Raw genomic sequence first — 14,468 nt, 5'->3', positions numbered from 1 at the left:
GAGTTTTGAGGTTTGGTTTCAATACCCGGCCCAGAACTGGTCAACAAAGGGCACCCTGGAACTGAGCCGAATAATAAGACCTAACATGCAATTTGGTGATAGCGTGCTGTGCACAACTTACGGGCGTAAAGAGGAGGGGAGGGCGAAGCGACTCTCAGTGCACGTCCCTTGTATCGGGCGACACTAACCCCCGAGGACCGGCCATGGATGCCACCCGAGGAGGATTCGCGACTTGTCGAACAGTGTGCGCGCAAGTCTACTACTCCGAAAATGACCGTCATTGGCATCAGGCAGACACATATTTCCCGGCATCAGGCAACAGCGATGGCCCTGCCAGCGTATGTAAGGTGGCCGCCTGCTCATGGCCGGTGTCATCTCTATTCTTCAATGCAAACTCCCAAGCGGCTGCTCATAGCACTTCGCTTAGATTCTGTCGTATTTGCCGTATTTGCCGTACAATCTCGTACCCACAAAAACCAAGCCGGCGCGCGTCATTAACATCTTAGGGCCTACGGCCGTCTTACCGAGCGGCTTGAGCTGTGCACTACGTCGCATTGGGTCTAGTCGAGACTAGATCAAAGAGTGCAGTGATCTAGTCCTACTCGTCCATGCCCCGTGAGTGGCGCAGAAGGGATCTCAATATTAGTCTGCCAGCTGGGTTTCCTTCCTTTGTCCTACATCTCTGGGCCTTTCTCGAGATACTTTTATCGCTGCCCGACAAGCACCAGCGACGACAGTATAGGCTCACCACCACTAATACCACCCGAGCATGGACCACGACGACTCGGCCAAGGCCACCGGCGAGGGCATCGCGAAGGCGATTGACGACAAGCATGAAGTGCAGTCGGAAAAGGAGTCCACATCGCCCACAACAACTACCCTTAGTGATAAAGAGAAGGAAATCATCGACATACAGTTAACAGCACCTACTCTTACAGTCACCTATTTTTCCTTGTTTCGATATGCCACCGCCAAAGATAAGGCCATTATGGTTATAGCGTTGATCGCTAGTATCGCGGCCGGTGCAGTAATGCCACTGATGACAGTAAGTGACGCATCAAACCACCATTACTTCCATGCGCCAGACCATGGTTTTCAGACTGTGTCGAGGCTATGGGTTTCGCCAACTACACGAGTTGGCCGTAATTTTTTATTCTGAGAATACAAAGCTGACTTAACACAGGTTGTTTATGGTAATTTCGGAGGAAGCTTTACTAGTTTCTCAGTAGACGCAGTTGCAGCCGCCAGATTTCAGCATCAAATTGAAAAGTTCACATTGTATTTTGTGTATCTGGGTATCGGAGCGTTCGTCACCTCATACGTCAGCATCATTGGATTTTCGTATACCGGAGAACGCATCACACGAACGATTCGAGAACTCTACTTGCGCGCCATCTTCAGGCAAAACATTGCTTTCTTCGACTTCCTAGGCTCAGGCGAAGTCACCACTCGTATCAGCTCCGACATGAATCTTGTCCAGGACGGTATTGGCCAAAAGATCGGCTTGTTCGTCACTGGAATCTCCATGTTTGTGTCAGCTGTTATTGTCGGTTTCATCAGATCCTGGAAGCTCTCTTTGATCATGTCATCTGCCACACTTGCGTTGATATTGATGATGGGCATCAATGGTACCATGATGAACAAGGCGCAAACTCTATCCATCGACGAATACGCTACAGCTGCTTCCTTGGCAGAGGAGGTGCTGTCCTCAGCTCGCAATGTCGCCGCATATGGAACACAGAAGCGTCTCGAGGAAAAATACAGGGCCTTTGTAGATCGTGCAACTAAGTTCGACTACAAGGCAAAGTTCTGGCTGTCGATGATGATTGCTGGAATGATGGGCGTACTCAATCTTCAGTATGCCTTGGCGTTTTGGCAAGGCAAGCGATTCTTAGACGACGGAGAAATCGGTGTCTCCAACATTCTTACCGTAGTCATGGCGCTCATGATTGCGGGCTTCTCCATTGGGCAGAACCTGCCTCATATTCAAGCGTTCGGCGCAGCTACTGCAGCTGCTACCAAAGTTTTCAACACAATTGAAAGAGACTCTCCCATCGACGCAGAAACCGACAAAGGCATCATACCCGACGACTTTGTTGGAAACCTTGAGTTCAGGAATCTCAAGCACATCTATCCTTCTCGTCCAGATACTGTAGTACTCTCGGGTTTCAATCTGTCTGTACCCTCTGGCAAGATGGTTGCGCTCGTGGGTGCGTCAGGGTCTGGAAAATCTACAATTGTTGGACTTTTGGAACGCTTCTATCTACCAATGGAGGGTCAGATTTTCTTGGATGGAAGGGACATCGCCACTCTGAACCTACGTTGGTTGCGCCAGCACATCGCCATTGTCAGCCAGGAGCCTGTGCTATTCAGCACAACCATCTACGAGAGTATTTTGCACGGATTAGTAAATACAGAGTATGCAAACGTATCGGACGAGAAGAAGATGGAACTTATTGAGAACGCCGCCAAGATTGCCAATGCTCACGATTTCATCATGGACCTCCCGGATAAATACCAAACCAAAGTTGGAGAGCGTGGTGGACTGCTTTCAGGTGGACAGAAGCAGCGAATTGCTATCGCTCGTGCCATTGTCTCGGATCCCAAGATTCTTCTTCTGGACGAAGCTACCGCCGCACTTGATACTAGGTCTGAGAGTCTAGTCCAGGACGCTCTCGACAGAGCATCGCAAGGACGAACAACCATCGTCATCGCCCACCGACTGTCTACTATTAAGAATGCTGACAACATTGTGGTCATGGCATCTGGAAAAATTGTTGAGCAAGGCACTCATCAAGAACTTCTCGAACTCAACTCTGTGTATGCAAGTCTTGTGCAGGCTCAAGAGTTAACTTCCAGGAAAAACACCGACAACAGGATATCGCAACTAGACGACTCTGAGAAACCAACAGGAGGCGAAGCAGACGACCAGAAACTTGCTTTACTGCGAACAGTGACATCGGCTCCTTCTGAATTCTTGGCAAAGAAAGACGACAAAAACCGGAATTACGGCGCCTGGGAGCTGGTCAAGTTTTGCTGGGAAATGAACAAGGGCGAAGAAAAGGCAATGGTTCTCGGACTGATTTTTAGCTTCCTCGCTGGCTGCAATCCCGCCCTTCAAGCCATTTTTCTTGGTAACTCGATCAACTCACTCTTGTCGCCCGGAACATCGCTCGGCGGACACGGCGTCAACTTCTGGTGCGGCATGTTTCTCATGCTCGGACTTGTCATCGGTTTGTTTCACTTCGTCTACGGTCAGACACTATCCAAAGGATCTGCTACACTCGTCAGTAATGTGCGAATCCGCGCCTTCAGAGCCATGCTTCGCCAAGATATGGAGTTTTTTGACGGCGACGCAGTCACTTCTGGAGCTCTCAGCAACTTCCTATCATCAGAGGCAAATCGCCTTGCCGGTCTTAGTGGAGCTACCCTGGGGACTATTGTCAGCGCTGTCGCTTCTATCTTGGTCGCCTTTATTGTCGGATGCTCTTTTGGGTGGAAGCTGTCTCTCGTGTGCTCTTCAACCATTCCGCTTGTTCTTGGATGTGGTTACTTCCGTTTCTATGCACTCACTCGCATGGAGAAACGAACTCAGGAGACATCCGATGCTGCAAGTTTTGCCTGCGAGGCTGCATCGTCTATCCGCACTGTTGCGACGCTTTCGCTCGAGAATCATCTCTTGGCCGAGTACCAAGCTAAGCTAGTAGACCAGGGCAAAGGCTACTTCAAATTTACAAACGTGTCAGCCGTGCTCTATGCTACGTCTCAAGGATTGAGCATGTTGATCTTTGCCCTGGTCTTCTGGTACGGGGGTCAGTTACTGTTCCGTGGGGAGTACACCGTCTTGCAGTTCTTCATTGTCTATTCTGCGATCATAAACGGTGCCCAAGCTGCTGGATCCATCTTCTCCTTTGCCCCGGACATGGGCGAGGCCAAGGATGCTGCCAAATTGCTCAAGTCGTTCCTGAACCGCATCCCTAGGATTGATCACTGGTCTCAAGATGGCAAGAAGATTGATCAACTGGTAGGAAAGGTTGAGCTTCAAAATGTACGCTTCACATACCCAGGGCGACCAGACCACCGTGTATTGCGTGGCGTCAGTCTCACTGCCGAGCCTGGTCAATTCATTGCATTGGTTGGTGCCTCTGGTAGCGGAAAGTCGACCGTCATGCAGCTGCTGGAGAGATTCTACGACCCGACCAGCGGTGCTGTACTTGTTGATGAGGTGCCGCTGACCGACTACAACCTCCAAGACTACCGTTCAAAACTAGCCATTGTGAGCCAAGAAACCACGCTCTACACAGGCACAATCCGCGAAAACATTCTAGCAGACAAAGATGATTTGAGTGATGATGTCGTCATCCAAGCATGCAAGGATGCAAACATCTATGATTTCATAACATCATTACCCGATGGCTTCAACACACTTGTGGGCGCAAAGGGTGCTCTCCTCTCAGGTGGCCAGGTAAGTCCTTTTCCCCATTATCTTCTCGCACAACAGCTACTGACTCTCTCTCTCTTCAGCGCCAACGTTTGGCAATTGCCCGTGCCCTCCTTCGCGACCCCAAAGTGCTCCTTCTTGACGAAGCTACTTCTGCTCTCGACTCTACATCCGAGCGCGTCGTACAAGACGCCCTTGACTCGGCCTCAAAGGGCCGTACTACAATCGCCATCGCACATCGATTAAGCACAATTCAACACGCTGATGTAATCTACGTGTTTGACCATGGCAAGATTGTCGAGAAGGGTCGACACGACGACCTGGTAGCCAAGAAGGGCGTATACTATGAGCTAGCAAGACTGCAAGCCATTGGAGCACCACAGTAAGCATATACGGTTTTTTGATGCGTAGAGCCATGTTGGACATATATATTGTAATATCTTCTTTTCGGCTGGGTATTTGGGCTGGTAACCATATCTAAAGACATACACATAGACGGCCTTTTAACGGCCTTTTTGTAAATAAGAGTATACGTTGAATTGCACCACTCGGTATTTTGGAATCGCAATCAGAACTATCCCGAGGCTATTCCTCTTTTTGCACTGCGATGATGTCTTCACTTTGCGAACCACGTTACGGAAACAATGGTTTCACGTGAGCACGCGTCGATCGGCCCCATTTGATAAGACGCGCATGGATCCACGAGAGATACCACTCTAGCTTCTGTGCCAACAAAAAAAATGCAATATAGAGCATCAAAGCAGCAAACATGGCCGCATTAACGTCTGTTCTCTCTATCGAATCCGCCAAGCACAGCCATCTGCGCGGCCGAGCTCAACGCTTTCAGGCGTCCATCCTCGCATCGACCACCACCGTTCGCGTCTCGTCATGACGGAGCACTAGCACAACCGCCACTCTTCTGCGCAAACCCCAAGAAAGAGGGGAGCCGTAGCCGTGTCTTCAAAAGCACTCTCACCCTCTTGAAACGCTATTGAGAATATTCAACACACGACTTCTTCGGCTGCGCAAAAGAAAATAAGAAAAAAAGAGAGAGAGAGAGAGAAAGGGAAACTCTCCATCAAACAAGCCAAAGAAAAGATGCCCAAATCAAACGGCTGCCGCACCCTCCTCCTCCTCACTCCACCCATTCTCCTCCTCTTCCCCACCGCAGCCCTAATCTCCATCCTCGAACGCATCTCAAAAAACACCTTCTACTCCCACCTGCAGCGCAGCTTTCGCACTGGGGCCTTCCAACTCGTCCTTGCCCGACCCGGCGGCGGCCCGGGCATCGGACTGACACTCGACTTCAACCACGCGCCCATCCTGTTCATACTGGGCATCTGCGTGATAGCGTATGCGGTAACTGTGCTGAGCGCGGCGGGGATATGGCAGTTGAAGAAAGTCGAGGGCACGGCGCGACATGAGCGGGTGTGGGTGTGGGTAGTGCTTGTTGCGAATGTGGTTATGATAGGAGCGAGTCTGGCGGGGTTCGGGTATGCAACCAGTGTGCAGGCGGCCGATGGGACGTGGAGCGATTACGAAGATGCAGGGAGGCCGGATCAGGAACTTACAAGGGAGACGTGGGCGTGTCAGATTCACAGTTTGTTTCCTGGGGAGGGGTGGGCGGGCACGGCGTGTGGGGCGAGTCAGGCGATGCGGTATTTGCTATTGCCCATGGCGGTGGCGGCGATGGCGGTGCTGGGGAGTCTGTGGGTGCTGGTTAGGGGGAGGGGAGGCTTCAAGTGGGTGTTTGGGGGGCAGGGCAGGTATGCTGGGTTTCGGGGTGCGTATGAGTTACAGCCCCAGGAACAGAATACGGTGTATTCGGAGCCACCGCCGCCAGTGCAGCAGTGGCGGGGACAGCCGGGTCAGCAGTGGGTGCCGCAAGCGTATCAGCCGTATGGCCAGCAGTTGTATGGGCAACAGCCTGTTCAGCCGTGGGCACCGCAGCCCGTGGCTCAGGTGTCAAAGTCGGGTGCTAATGTCGAGCAGCGCCCTGTCTACCAGTGATGTGCAATGTTGTTCATATTTCAAGCCGTACACTTGACCTTTGCATATACTTATACCTTGTAATCGTTACGCTACTCTGTTTCTCGCATACCGATCGCTTCCCTTTTTCACTGCCAGTTTGTTATGAGAAAGAAAAGCTTATCTCATATCTCACGACCAAGATGTCAATATGGAACTTCACTGATGTAATTCATAATTATATACTAACTCCTGACGAACAATTAGCACTTAACTAGCGCCTCTACTTTTCCCCAACCCTCCCTCAAACCCCCTTAGCACCCCGATTGATCAAACCTCACAACCTCCGTCCCATTCGACCCCAACGCCACCGCCCTCTCCACCCACGCCTTGATACTCTCTTCCGCCGGCTCCCTCACCCGACTCAAAACATACAACGTATTCCACTCCTGCGTCTGCACAATAGCCCAATCAACTGCGTAATCTAGTTTTCATGTCAGCTTCTCTTCTACATCTCATCCCTATTCTCCTCTTCCCACTCCTACCAGTGAAGTGAGGGAAAAAACAAACAAGCAAACAAACAAAGATAATAGTAGAGTTAAAAACGTACCTTGAACAATGTAGTTGGGACCAGGACACGCACTACCCTGCCCCACCGCCGCTGCCGGCGTCCCAGGAAACCTCACGTTAAACGCGCCAGCGAGACCGTACGCGGGGGGTGCAGGGGTAGCGGTGCCTTCAATACTGAAGGTTGAGGGGCCGGCGGATGCGGAGTTGACGACGCGGACGGTGCCGTTTGCCTACCCCATTATCAACATCAACATCATTACCAACATTAATACTAGTACATATGTACACATATGTTTGCGTTTTTTTTTGGAGATGGGGGGGGGGGGAGGGGGGGAACGCACATTTAGTGAGTAATTAGCGGTTACACAGCGGGCGCCGGCGGTAGGGCCAAAGGGTGTACCCGCGACTTGGTACCAAGTCCCGAGGTAGGCGTTCAGGTTGAAGGTTGGGTCTGGGACGGGGTAGAAGCAGGTTCCATCGTATTGGGCTGCGGTGACCGAGGAGGGTATGGTTGAGTTTGTTGGGGAGTTACGGGGGAGGAGGGTGCATGAGGCTGTGGAGGCTAGGGTGAGGATGGTGGGTTGGATGCGCATTTTGGGTAGTAGGTATGGGTTTTTTTTTGGTATTATGGGGATTAGGGATAAGAGAGGTGGAGGATTGGGTGAAGTGCAAGTAGAGTGAGTAGCAGGGTACCGAGGAATTGCTGTGTGGATTATTTTATATTCATTGACTTTGCTCTGCGGTAAACTTGATGCAGTTTTGGTAATTGTGGTAGTGAAGTACTAGGCAAGCCACATATTTCCCCTACGTACGTAGGATTCCAGAAAGGAATGGGAACATGCACATATCCCGCACGCGAAATGCGGGATGCACAAGAGACGCATTAGAGGTTAGCCAAGCATATACGCCCGGGCTGTGCTATAGGCTCGCATAGGCCCGGTGTACCTGGGCTATTACTAAAAGGTAATGAATATGAGTAGCCGAGGCATGCGAATCGAGTTGTTGATGAGGCGAGGCTGGGGTAACTAGGCGATGACGAAGGTTGGGTGATGACGTCGTGCCGGCTTGGCAATGGAGCGCAGGTGAAGTGCATGCCGTCTGCCGTGTTTGACCGTATTGCAATTGTGGGTTCTGGAAGGAGAAATACCTCAGTGGTTGAATATGTGCCTCGTAATCATAATTCAGACCATGTCAGGTGTCCTGATCAAGACTTGACGACTTGTAGAGTAAAATTTCAGAAACTAACTAAGAAGGTGCATTGGGTAGCCATATGGTAACCGGTTAACTCCTTGCATTCTTGTCAGAACAGCAAGTGCTCCGCGAACAGCAACAAAATCATCCCGGTTTACAAGATCACATGAATATCGAATTATATTGTCGCTCAATAAACAGCGCCTATACACCTACTGAAACCTCTATGGTTTTGAAGCTCACCCACCCTTCTTTTTCTTTTGCAATCAACAAACGAAAAAAAGGGGGGAAAGGGGGCTGGAGTCGATGATCTAGAGTTGCCATGTAATTAGAAATTTCAAGTTGCCAAACTCCAACTCATAGTTCTTGTAAAAGAACTTTTGTATGAAAGAAATCGTAGAAGAAGGGCTTAGGTATATTATCATAAGTATCACTTGCTCATACGACCCGCTCCATTTCCAACAAAGCCCCCAATATAGATAATACAAAAGAAGAATGCCAAACCCCCCTCCCTTTCACGGGATAGTACAGGTACTACGACCCTTTATCCTGAAGGGGTCTAGTTCTCATAATTAAAAACTCTATCCGTAATGTAAAATTTCGCCCCAGCCAACGGACTCCCCTCCCCAACATGGAGCTGACCCAACAACAAACCATCGCTAGTACAGCAACCCTCTGGATTCGTCTTCTCTAGAAGCTGGTGAAAATATCCATAGCAATCTTGCACCGTCCAGAAGGTATGTCGATCTTCCCTGTAGGGAGGACTTACAAGAACTGCAGTAGTAATATTCGTTAGCCAATGGCTTCAGATTTTCCAAGTCCAACTTGGAAGGGGGAGGAGAAACTTACACGTGACCGGCGAAGAGTTTAAGTGAGTACCGTTGGACCTAAGCGCAACGACGTTTGGCGGCCCGTAGGTCTTATCGCTCTCGAGCTGGAAGTCGACAGTTGCGGTGCAGGAGATGTCGTCGGAAAGTTGGTCGCGGAATGCGCACTCGGGCATCATAGCTACACAGGCATTGTGGATTACAGTTTCGACGGGATTGTCGCGCCCGAATTTAACGAGATTTTTTTGTCCGTCTCCGACTTCGCAATATGATACCGTGCCGGGTGCTGATTTCCAAGTATCGATCTTGCCCGTCTGGGTGATTGGAGTTGTGGCGAGGGGTGAGGCGAGGACGCTGGCGGCCAGAGCGTTGATGAGCAAGGTGAAGTGCATAGTGTCTTATAGGTAGGGAGTGTTAAAGTTCTGGATCAGACCGTCGAGAGAGAGAGAGAGAGAGAGAAATGGTAGAGGTAAGACCGGGACTCCTTAAAAGGAAATCCTATTTGAGTGGTCCTAAGCTTCGGGGGGAAGAAAGAAGCGGGAGTGACAGACGTTGGACAGTCGATGGGTGTATCACTAAATATTTAGCAGCGAAAATATACGTTTACATACTAACTGGAGAAGAGTAAGCAGTGAAATTACGACAGGGGCAACGTCTTGGTACAACCTATGGGGATGTGCGTACATCAGCTTCAAGACGTGGGGGGCAAAGTGACGAGCCGTGCACCTGTAGAGATGACGGATGATGCACATGTTTCTTTGTTTTGAAGGGGGGCTTTCTGCAAAAAAAAGTCTCCCATGAGACGGCATAAGCTTGGAGTGACATAGGACGGGTGTATGTTGAAACCATGGGCGGAATCTTGTGCATGACGGTGTGCCCTTCAATTCACACCCTAATTGACCATATGAGCAGTATGGCAATGGGGGATGGACGGTGTGTGGGGTAGAAGGTCCCTGCACCTAATGATCGACGGATGTGCCGAGCATTTCGAGTAAGTAGTGTACTAAACACGAGCTGACAATGTCTGTGTATATGCCCACACAATTACCCTATTCAATCTCTTGGAACGAGTCTGCCGTCTCATTTCTTCTGTGCAGGGCGACCATGGGCTCGTGCACATGGTTGCCAGATGGATCGTTCTTCGCTGATGTGTCTTGGCCAACAGACACGGCCAAACATGGAGCAGGGTGGCCTGTTTGGGTCAAGTTGATGAAACAACGACGAGAGAAAGGAGGATGGCAGCCGCCAAGACACTAACCTTTCCTTCCAATTTCACGTGTGCGCAATTGGCTGCAGCTGCATCGCACCATTTCCTGTGGCGCAGGAACTTTAAAAGATCAATCGAAACAAGAAGTTGTCTGTGTGCGCCTGTTTATATTGTAGGATCTGCAAATGCTTATAAAGTTGGTTCCTTGTGACTGAAAACAGATGAATCATGACGGGCTTTTACTACTGCTACCTGTGCAACCAAGGGGCTTTTATCACTACCCGTGTCATCAACTCTTTTTGCGTGTATTTAGTGATTCCATATCAAAAGCTGCATTTTACGTCTATAACATGTCAGCAAGTATGAACTCAACCAGATAAACGAAATCATATACTACGCATACCTACGTACTCGTTCTCCCTATCTCACAGGAAACCACAGTTGCACCCAAGCAAGCTACGTACGTATGTAGCCACACTAGACGCCATAATCGTAGCCACTCGCAACTCTCGAATTGCCTCGCCCTTTCTAAGCATCAAGGTTGTTGGCCCTCATGCAGGGGCGTAAGCCAGGCTATCAGCGCTAAGTATCCCGAGATGGGGGGTTTTTTGCAGATAAGGCGGGCTGCTCTTAGCTACAAGTAGCATACTGCTTACCTACACCACCTCACTTTTTTGGGTTGATTGGGCAAGATACTACTTCTCCACTAGAGCAACAGATGCGTTTGGTCAGTCAGCTGCGGCTGCGGAGAGTTGTGAGGTAGGCAGGCAGGGAGGCAGGCAGCCGTGTTATCGTAAATAGATACAAAGAAAGCAAAGATATATAGTAGTTAGTAGCAGTCAAGAATTAAAGAAACAACAGTCTCTTTTCCCACCAATATACAACCACCACTCCTAATTTGAAAGAAAATAATGGCAACCAAACCCTCAACTCCATGGGCCGACACACCCTTCCCCCTCCTCGCAATCCCCGGCACCCGCGGCGCCCCCATGAGCTCAAACCCGAGCGTCCTCCACACCTGCATCGAAATGGCAAACGTGCACAACCTGCTCCTTAGCGGGTTAAACTCCATCTACAACCAAGCCCCCTTCGTCACGCTGCCCGCCGACATCTCCGACCTCATGCTCTACACCACCGCGTGGGCCGATACACTTCACCACCACCATTCCGCCGAGGAAACCCTCTTCTTCCCGCGCATCGAGGCGCTGGCGCAAGCAGCGGGGCAAGATTGCGATATGACGGGAAACGTGGCGCAACATCAGGAGTTTGAAGAGGGATTGGCGGAGATGGTGGCGTGGGCGAAGGGTGTGAGCGGGGGAGAGGTGGAGTATGAAGCGGAGGTGCTAAGAGGGTTGATTGATGGGTTTGCGCCGGCGTTGACGAGGCATTTGCATGAGGAGATTGATACGCTTGTGGGGTTGGAGAGGCTGGATGGGGAGGGGGTGAGGAGGGCGATGAAGGAGACGGCGGACGAGGGGGCGAGAACGGCGGATCCGGTGTGTATTTGCATCTCTTTTTTTCTATGTCTTACTACTTGTGATTTTGTGGCTAACGTTTCTGGGTGTGTTGGTAGAATCTCGTCATACCGTTGATTATGGGGTGTTTGGATAAGAATTATCCGGGCAGTGAGGATTTTCCTCCCCTACCGTTCTTTGTACCTTGGTTGAATGCGTACTGGTTTTCGAGAAAGCATGGTGGGTGTTGGAGGTTTAATCCCAGTGATCACTGGGGAAGGCCACGGCTGTTGCATTTTTTGAAGTGATGGAAGGTGAGTGTTTAAGGTGGTTGCATTGGTAATGGGTATACATCTACGTCTGTACAGGCTTACAGTAGGTTTGTCTTGAATGGAATCATTGGTTGCTGATTTGGCATATATGGTATTCGAGATTGATACTGAGTTTGACCTGATGAATATTTGCTTCGAGTATAATTGTGTGGTCTCAAAGCAGGAAGTGCAAGTTGATGACATATCAGTTGAATACATGCCTAGATTCAATGAAGTGATGAAGTGCCTACTTCCCAAGTGTTGTCTCAGGATATGCAGTGGTGATTTTGATATCGAGGCGTGTAGTGTAGAAGGAATCTTGGCGCTTCATGATGTTAGGATAAAGTACTGTAGGAAGTTTCTTGAATCTAATGAATTTCGCTGAAGAGTAGCTTCTGGAATTGGAAAACCGAGTCGAAGAATGAAAAGTGAGCGAATGGAAATTTTGGTCAGACTTGGAAAACATTCAAAGTGAGGCTTGGTAGTAGCGTGGAGGCGGAGGGCGGATGCGGGGTTGATATATGCTTTTCCAGTTGATAACAAGACTATATCTGCTGATTTATGCAGACTCTCAATGTTCCATGGATTTGCAATACCGTCAAAAGGTTTATCGCAAGAAGAGAAGATACAAAAAATGTCACCTACTTACCCTGCAAACGTCAAGCTGCAGGCGCTAGCACGTGATGCGGTGAGAGGACCCCTGCCAACAGTGCCGAAAGCGCGTCGTGAACTTTCGCGACTCAAGCAGGAGCTCCAACTGGGGAAAGTAGCCACGACAGCAACCCCTCGCCAAAGCAACTGCCCAACTATACCCCCCCAACGGCCGAAACCAAGCTCGCAAACGGTAAATTGTCACACACCCGGACCACCCATCACTACTGTCTTACCCCCGCCGTCCCCGCCATGGGCTCTCGATTACACAATGCACCGATTGTGATAGACAACGGTAGCGGCACGATCCGAGCTGGGTTCGCAGGCGAAGATGTGCCCAAATGCTTTTTTCCGTCGTATGTAGGAAGACCAAAGCATGTACGGACAATGGCGGGCGCATTGGAGGGAGACGTATTCATAGGGCCGCAAGCACAGCAGTACAGGGGGCTGTTCAAGATCAACTACCCATTGGAGCACGGCATTGTCACAGACTGGGACGACATGGAGCGGATATGGCAATATGTGTATACGGAGGGGTTGAGGACAGTCAGCGAAGATGTGAGTTGTGGTTGGGGAAGCAGAGGGCAGCCATTTTGCGACTGTTTGGAGGGGCACCGAGCTGACAGTCACATTTACTAGCATCCAGTACTGCTCACGGAGCCTCCGCTAAATCCCCGCGAGAACCGGGATACAGCAGCGCAGATTCTGTTTGAGACGTTTAATGTGCCTGCGCTGTATACGTCGGTGCAAGCGGTGCTTTCGCTGTACGCTTCTGGCAAGACGACAGGTCTGGTGCTAGATTCAGGAGACGGTGTATCGCATGCGGTGCCAGTGTTCCAGGGATTCGCGATACCAAACAGCATCAGAAGAATTGACGTGGCAGGCAGAGACGTTACGGAGCATCTTCAGCAATTGCTCCGGAAAAGCGGGCGCATCTTTCACACGAGCGCGGAAAAGGAGACGGTCAAGAATATCAAAGAAGCAACAGGCTATGTGGCGCTTGACCCTGCCAAGGAGGAAAAGGACTGGTCAGGGTCTTCGCGATCAGAGGGCAAGAGCATCGACTACACACTTCCGGACGGACAGAAACTGCGGGTGAGTTGTCGAAGAGGGCGTCGAAATATGGCGCCGATTTGGTGAGACTAGCTGATGGGTCTAGGTTGGAGCGGAACGCTTCCGAGCGCCCGAGATATTGTTTAATCCGGAGATTATTGGTCTAGAGTATCCTGGCGTGCACCAAATTGTGGTGGAGGCGATTCACCGAACCGACATGGATCTACGCAAGGCGCTATACGGCAACATTGTGCTGTCCGGTGGGTCTACACTGACCAAGGGGTTTGGAAACCGGCTGCTCCACGAGGTGCAGCGACTGGCGGTGAAGGACATGCGAATCAAGATATTGGCGCCACCGGAGCGCATCTACACGACGTGGACGGGCGGCAGTATTCTGGCTGGACTGAGCACATTCAAAAAGGCAAGTGGTGCATGATGTTATTTGCAAGGGAGGTGATGTGCTGACTGTTGAACGCAGATGTGGGTGGAGAAGGACGAGTGGCAGGAGAACCCGGACATTATCCATACCAAGTTTGCATGAGCAGTGACGCTGTGTAACTATGTAGGAGCAGGAGCAGGAGCAGGAGCAGGAGCAGCCGTTTGGGGGACCCGCTGGTGCCCGTCTGGGCAGGGCAGTTGCAGTGCAGTGCAGAGTAGTGGGTATGTGTTTTGTGTGTGTGTGTGTGGTAGTTACGAAGCCGGGAGGGGGGAGACAGTGGGTAGTACAGTCGGAGTTGCAGTTAGTCATGGAAATGGGAGAGGGGCGGCCGGGGTATTGCCAACTATGGGGTAGCA

At 50.6% G+C, this 14,468-nt stretch overlaps 6 protein-coding genes across 6 annotated transcripts; 4 read left to right on the top strand and 2 right to left on the bottom strand.

The window, feature by feature from the left end:
* Positions 1-769: 769 nt before the first annotated feature.
* On the top strand, positions 770-4,827 carry COCMIDRAFT_6944 (uncharacterized protein; the record flags this gene model as incomplete). Its single annotated transcript, XM_007691635.1, has 3 exons — positions 770-1,045; positions 1,184-4,465; positions 4,525-4,827. 3 exons carry the CDS (start codon positions 770-772, stop codon positions 4,825-4,827), a joined length of 3,861 nt encoding a protein of 1,286 aa, XP_007689825.1.
* Positions 4,828-5,539: 712 nt separating this feature from the next.
* COCMIDRAFT_38437 (uncharacterized protein) lies at positions 5,540-6,451 on the top strand (the record flags this gene model as incomplete). Its single annotated transcript, XM_007691646.1, has 1 exon — positions 5,540-6,451. One exon carries the CDS (start codon positions 5,540-5,542, stop codon positions 6,449-6,451), a length of 912 nt encoding a protein of 303 aa, XP_007689836.1.
* A 272-nt stretch (positions 6,452-6,723) lies between these two features.
* On the bottom strand, positions 6,724-7,572 carry COCMIDRAFT_100274 (uncharacterized protein; the record flags this gene model as incomplete). Its single annotated transcript, XM_007691657.1, has 3 exons — positions 6,724-6,893; positions 7,020-7,209; positions 7,321-7,572. 3 exons carry the CDS (start codon positions 7,570-7,572, stop codon positions 6,724-6,726), a joined length of 612 nt encoding a protein of 203 aa, XP_007689847.1.
* Positions 7,573-8,729: 1,157 nt separating this feature from the next.
* On the bottom strand, positions 8,730-9,389 carry COCMIDRAFT_38435 (uncharacterized protein; the record flags this gene model as incomplete). The annotated part of the gene is made up of 2 exons (XM_007691645.1): positions 8,730-8,944; positions 9,050-9,389. The coding sequence occupies 2 exons, from the start codon at positions 9,387-9,389 to the stop codon at positions 8,730-8,732; spliced, it is 555 nt and encodes a 184-aa protein (XP_007689835.1).
* A 1,726-nt stretch (positions 9,390-11,115) lies between these two features.
* On the top strand, positions 11,116-11,966 carry COCMIDRAFT_38434 (uncharacterized protein; the record flags this gene model as incomplete). The annotated part of the gene is made up of 2 exons (XM_007691644.1): positions 11,116-11,700; positions 11,778-11,966. 2 exons carry the CDS (start codon positions 11,116-11,118, stop codon positions 11,964-11,966), a joined length of 774 nt encoding a protein of 257 aa, XP_007689834.1.
* A 906-nt stretch (positions 11,967-12,872) lies between these two features.
* COCMIDRAFT_38433 (uncharacterized protein) lies at positions 12,873-14,214 on the top strand (the record flags this gene model as incomplete). Its single annotated transcript, XM_007691643.1, has 4 exons — positions 12,873-13,178; positions 13,260-13,715; positions 13,780-14,094; positions 14,152-14,214. The coding sequence occupies 4 exons, from the start codon at positions 12,873-12,875 to the stop codon at positions 14,212-14,214; spliced, it is 1,140 nt and encodes a 379-aa protein (XP_007689833.1).
* Between the last annotated feature and the right edge of the window lie 254 nt (positions 14,215-14,468).

This window comes from Bipolaris oryzae (assembly GCF_000523455.1).
Source record: "Bipolaris oryzae ATCC 44560 unplaced genomic scaffold scaffold_105, whole genome shotgun sequence".
Lineage (NCBI taxonomy): Eukaryota > Fungi > Ascomycota > Dothideomycetes > Pleosporales > Pleosporaceae > Bipolaris > Bipolaris oryzae.
Note: the sequence above shows the minus strand (reverse complement) of the source record. Positions and strands in the feature narration are given on the sequence as shown.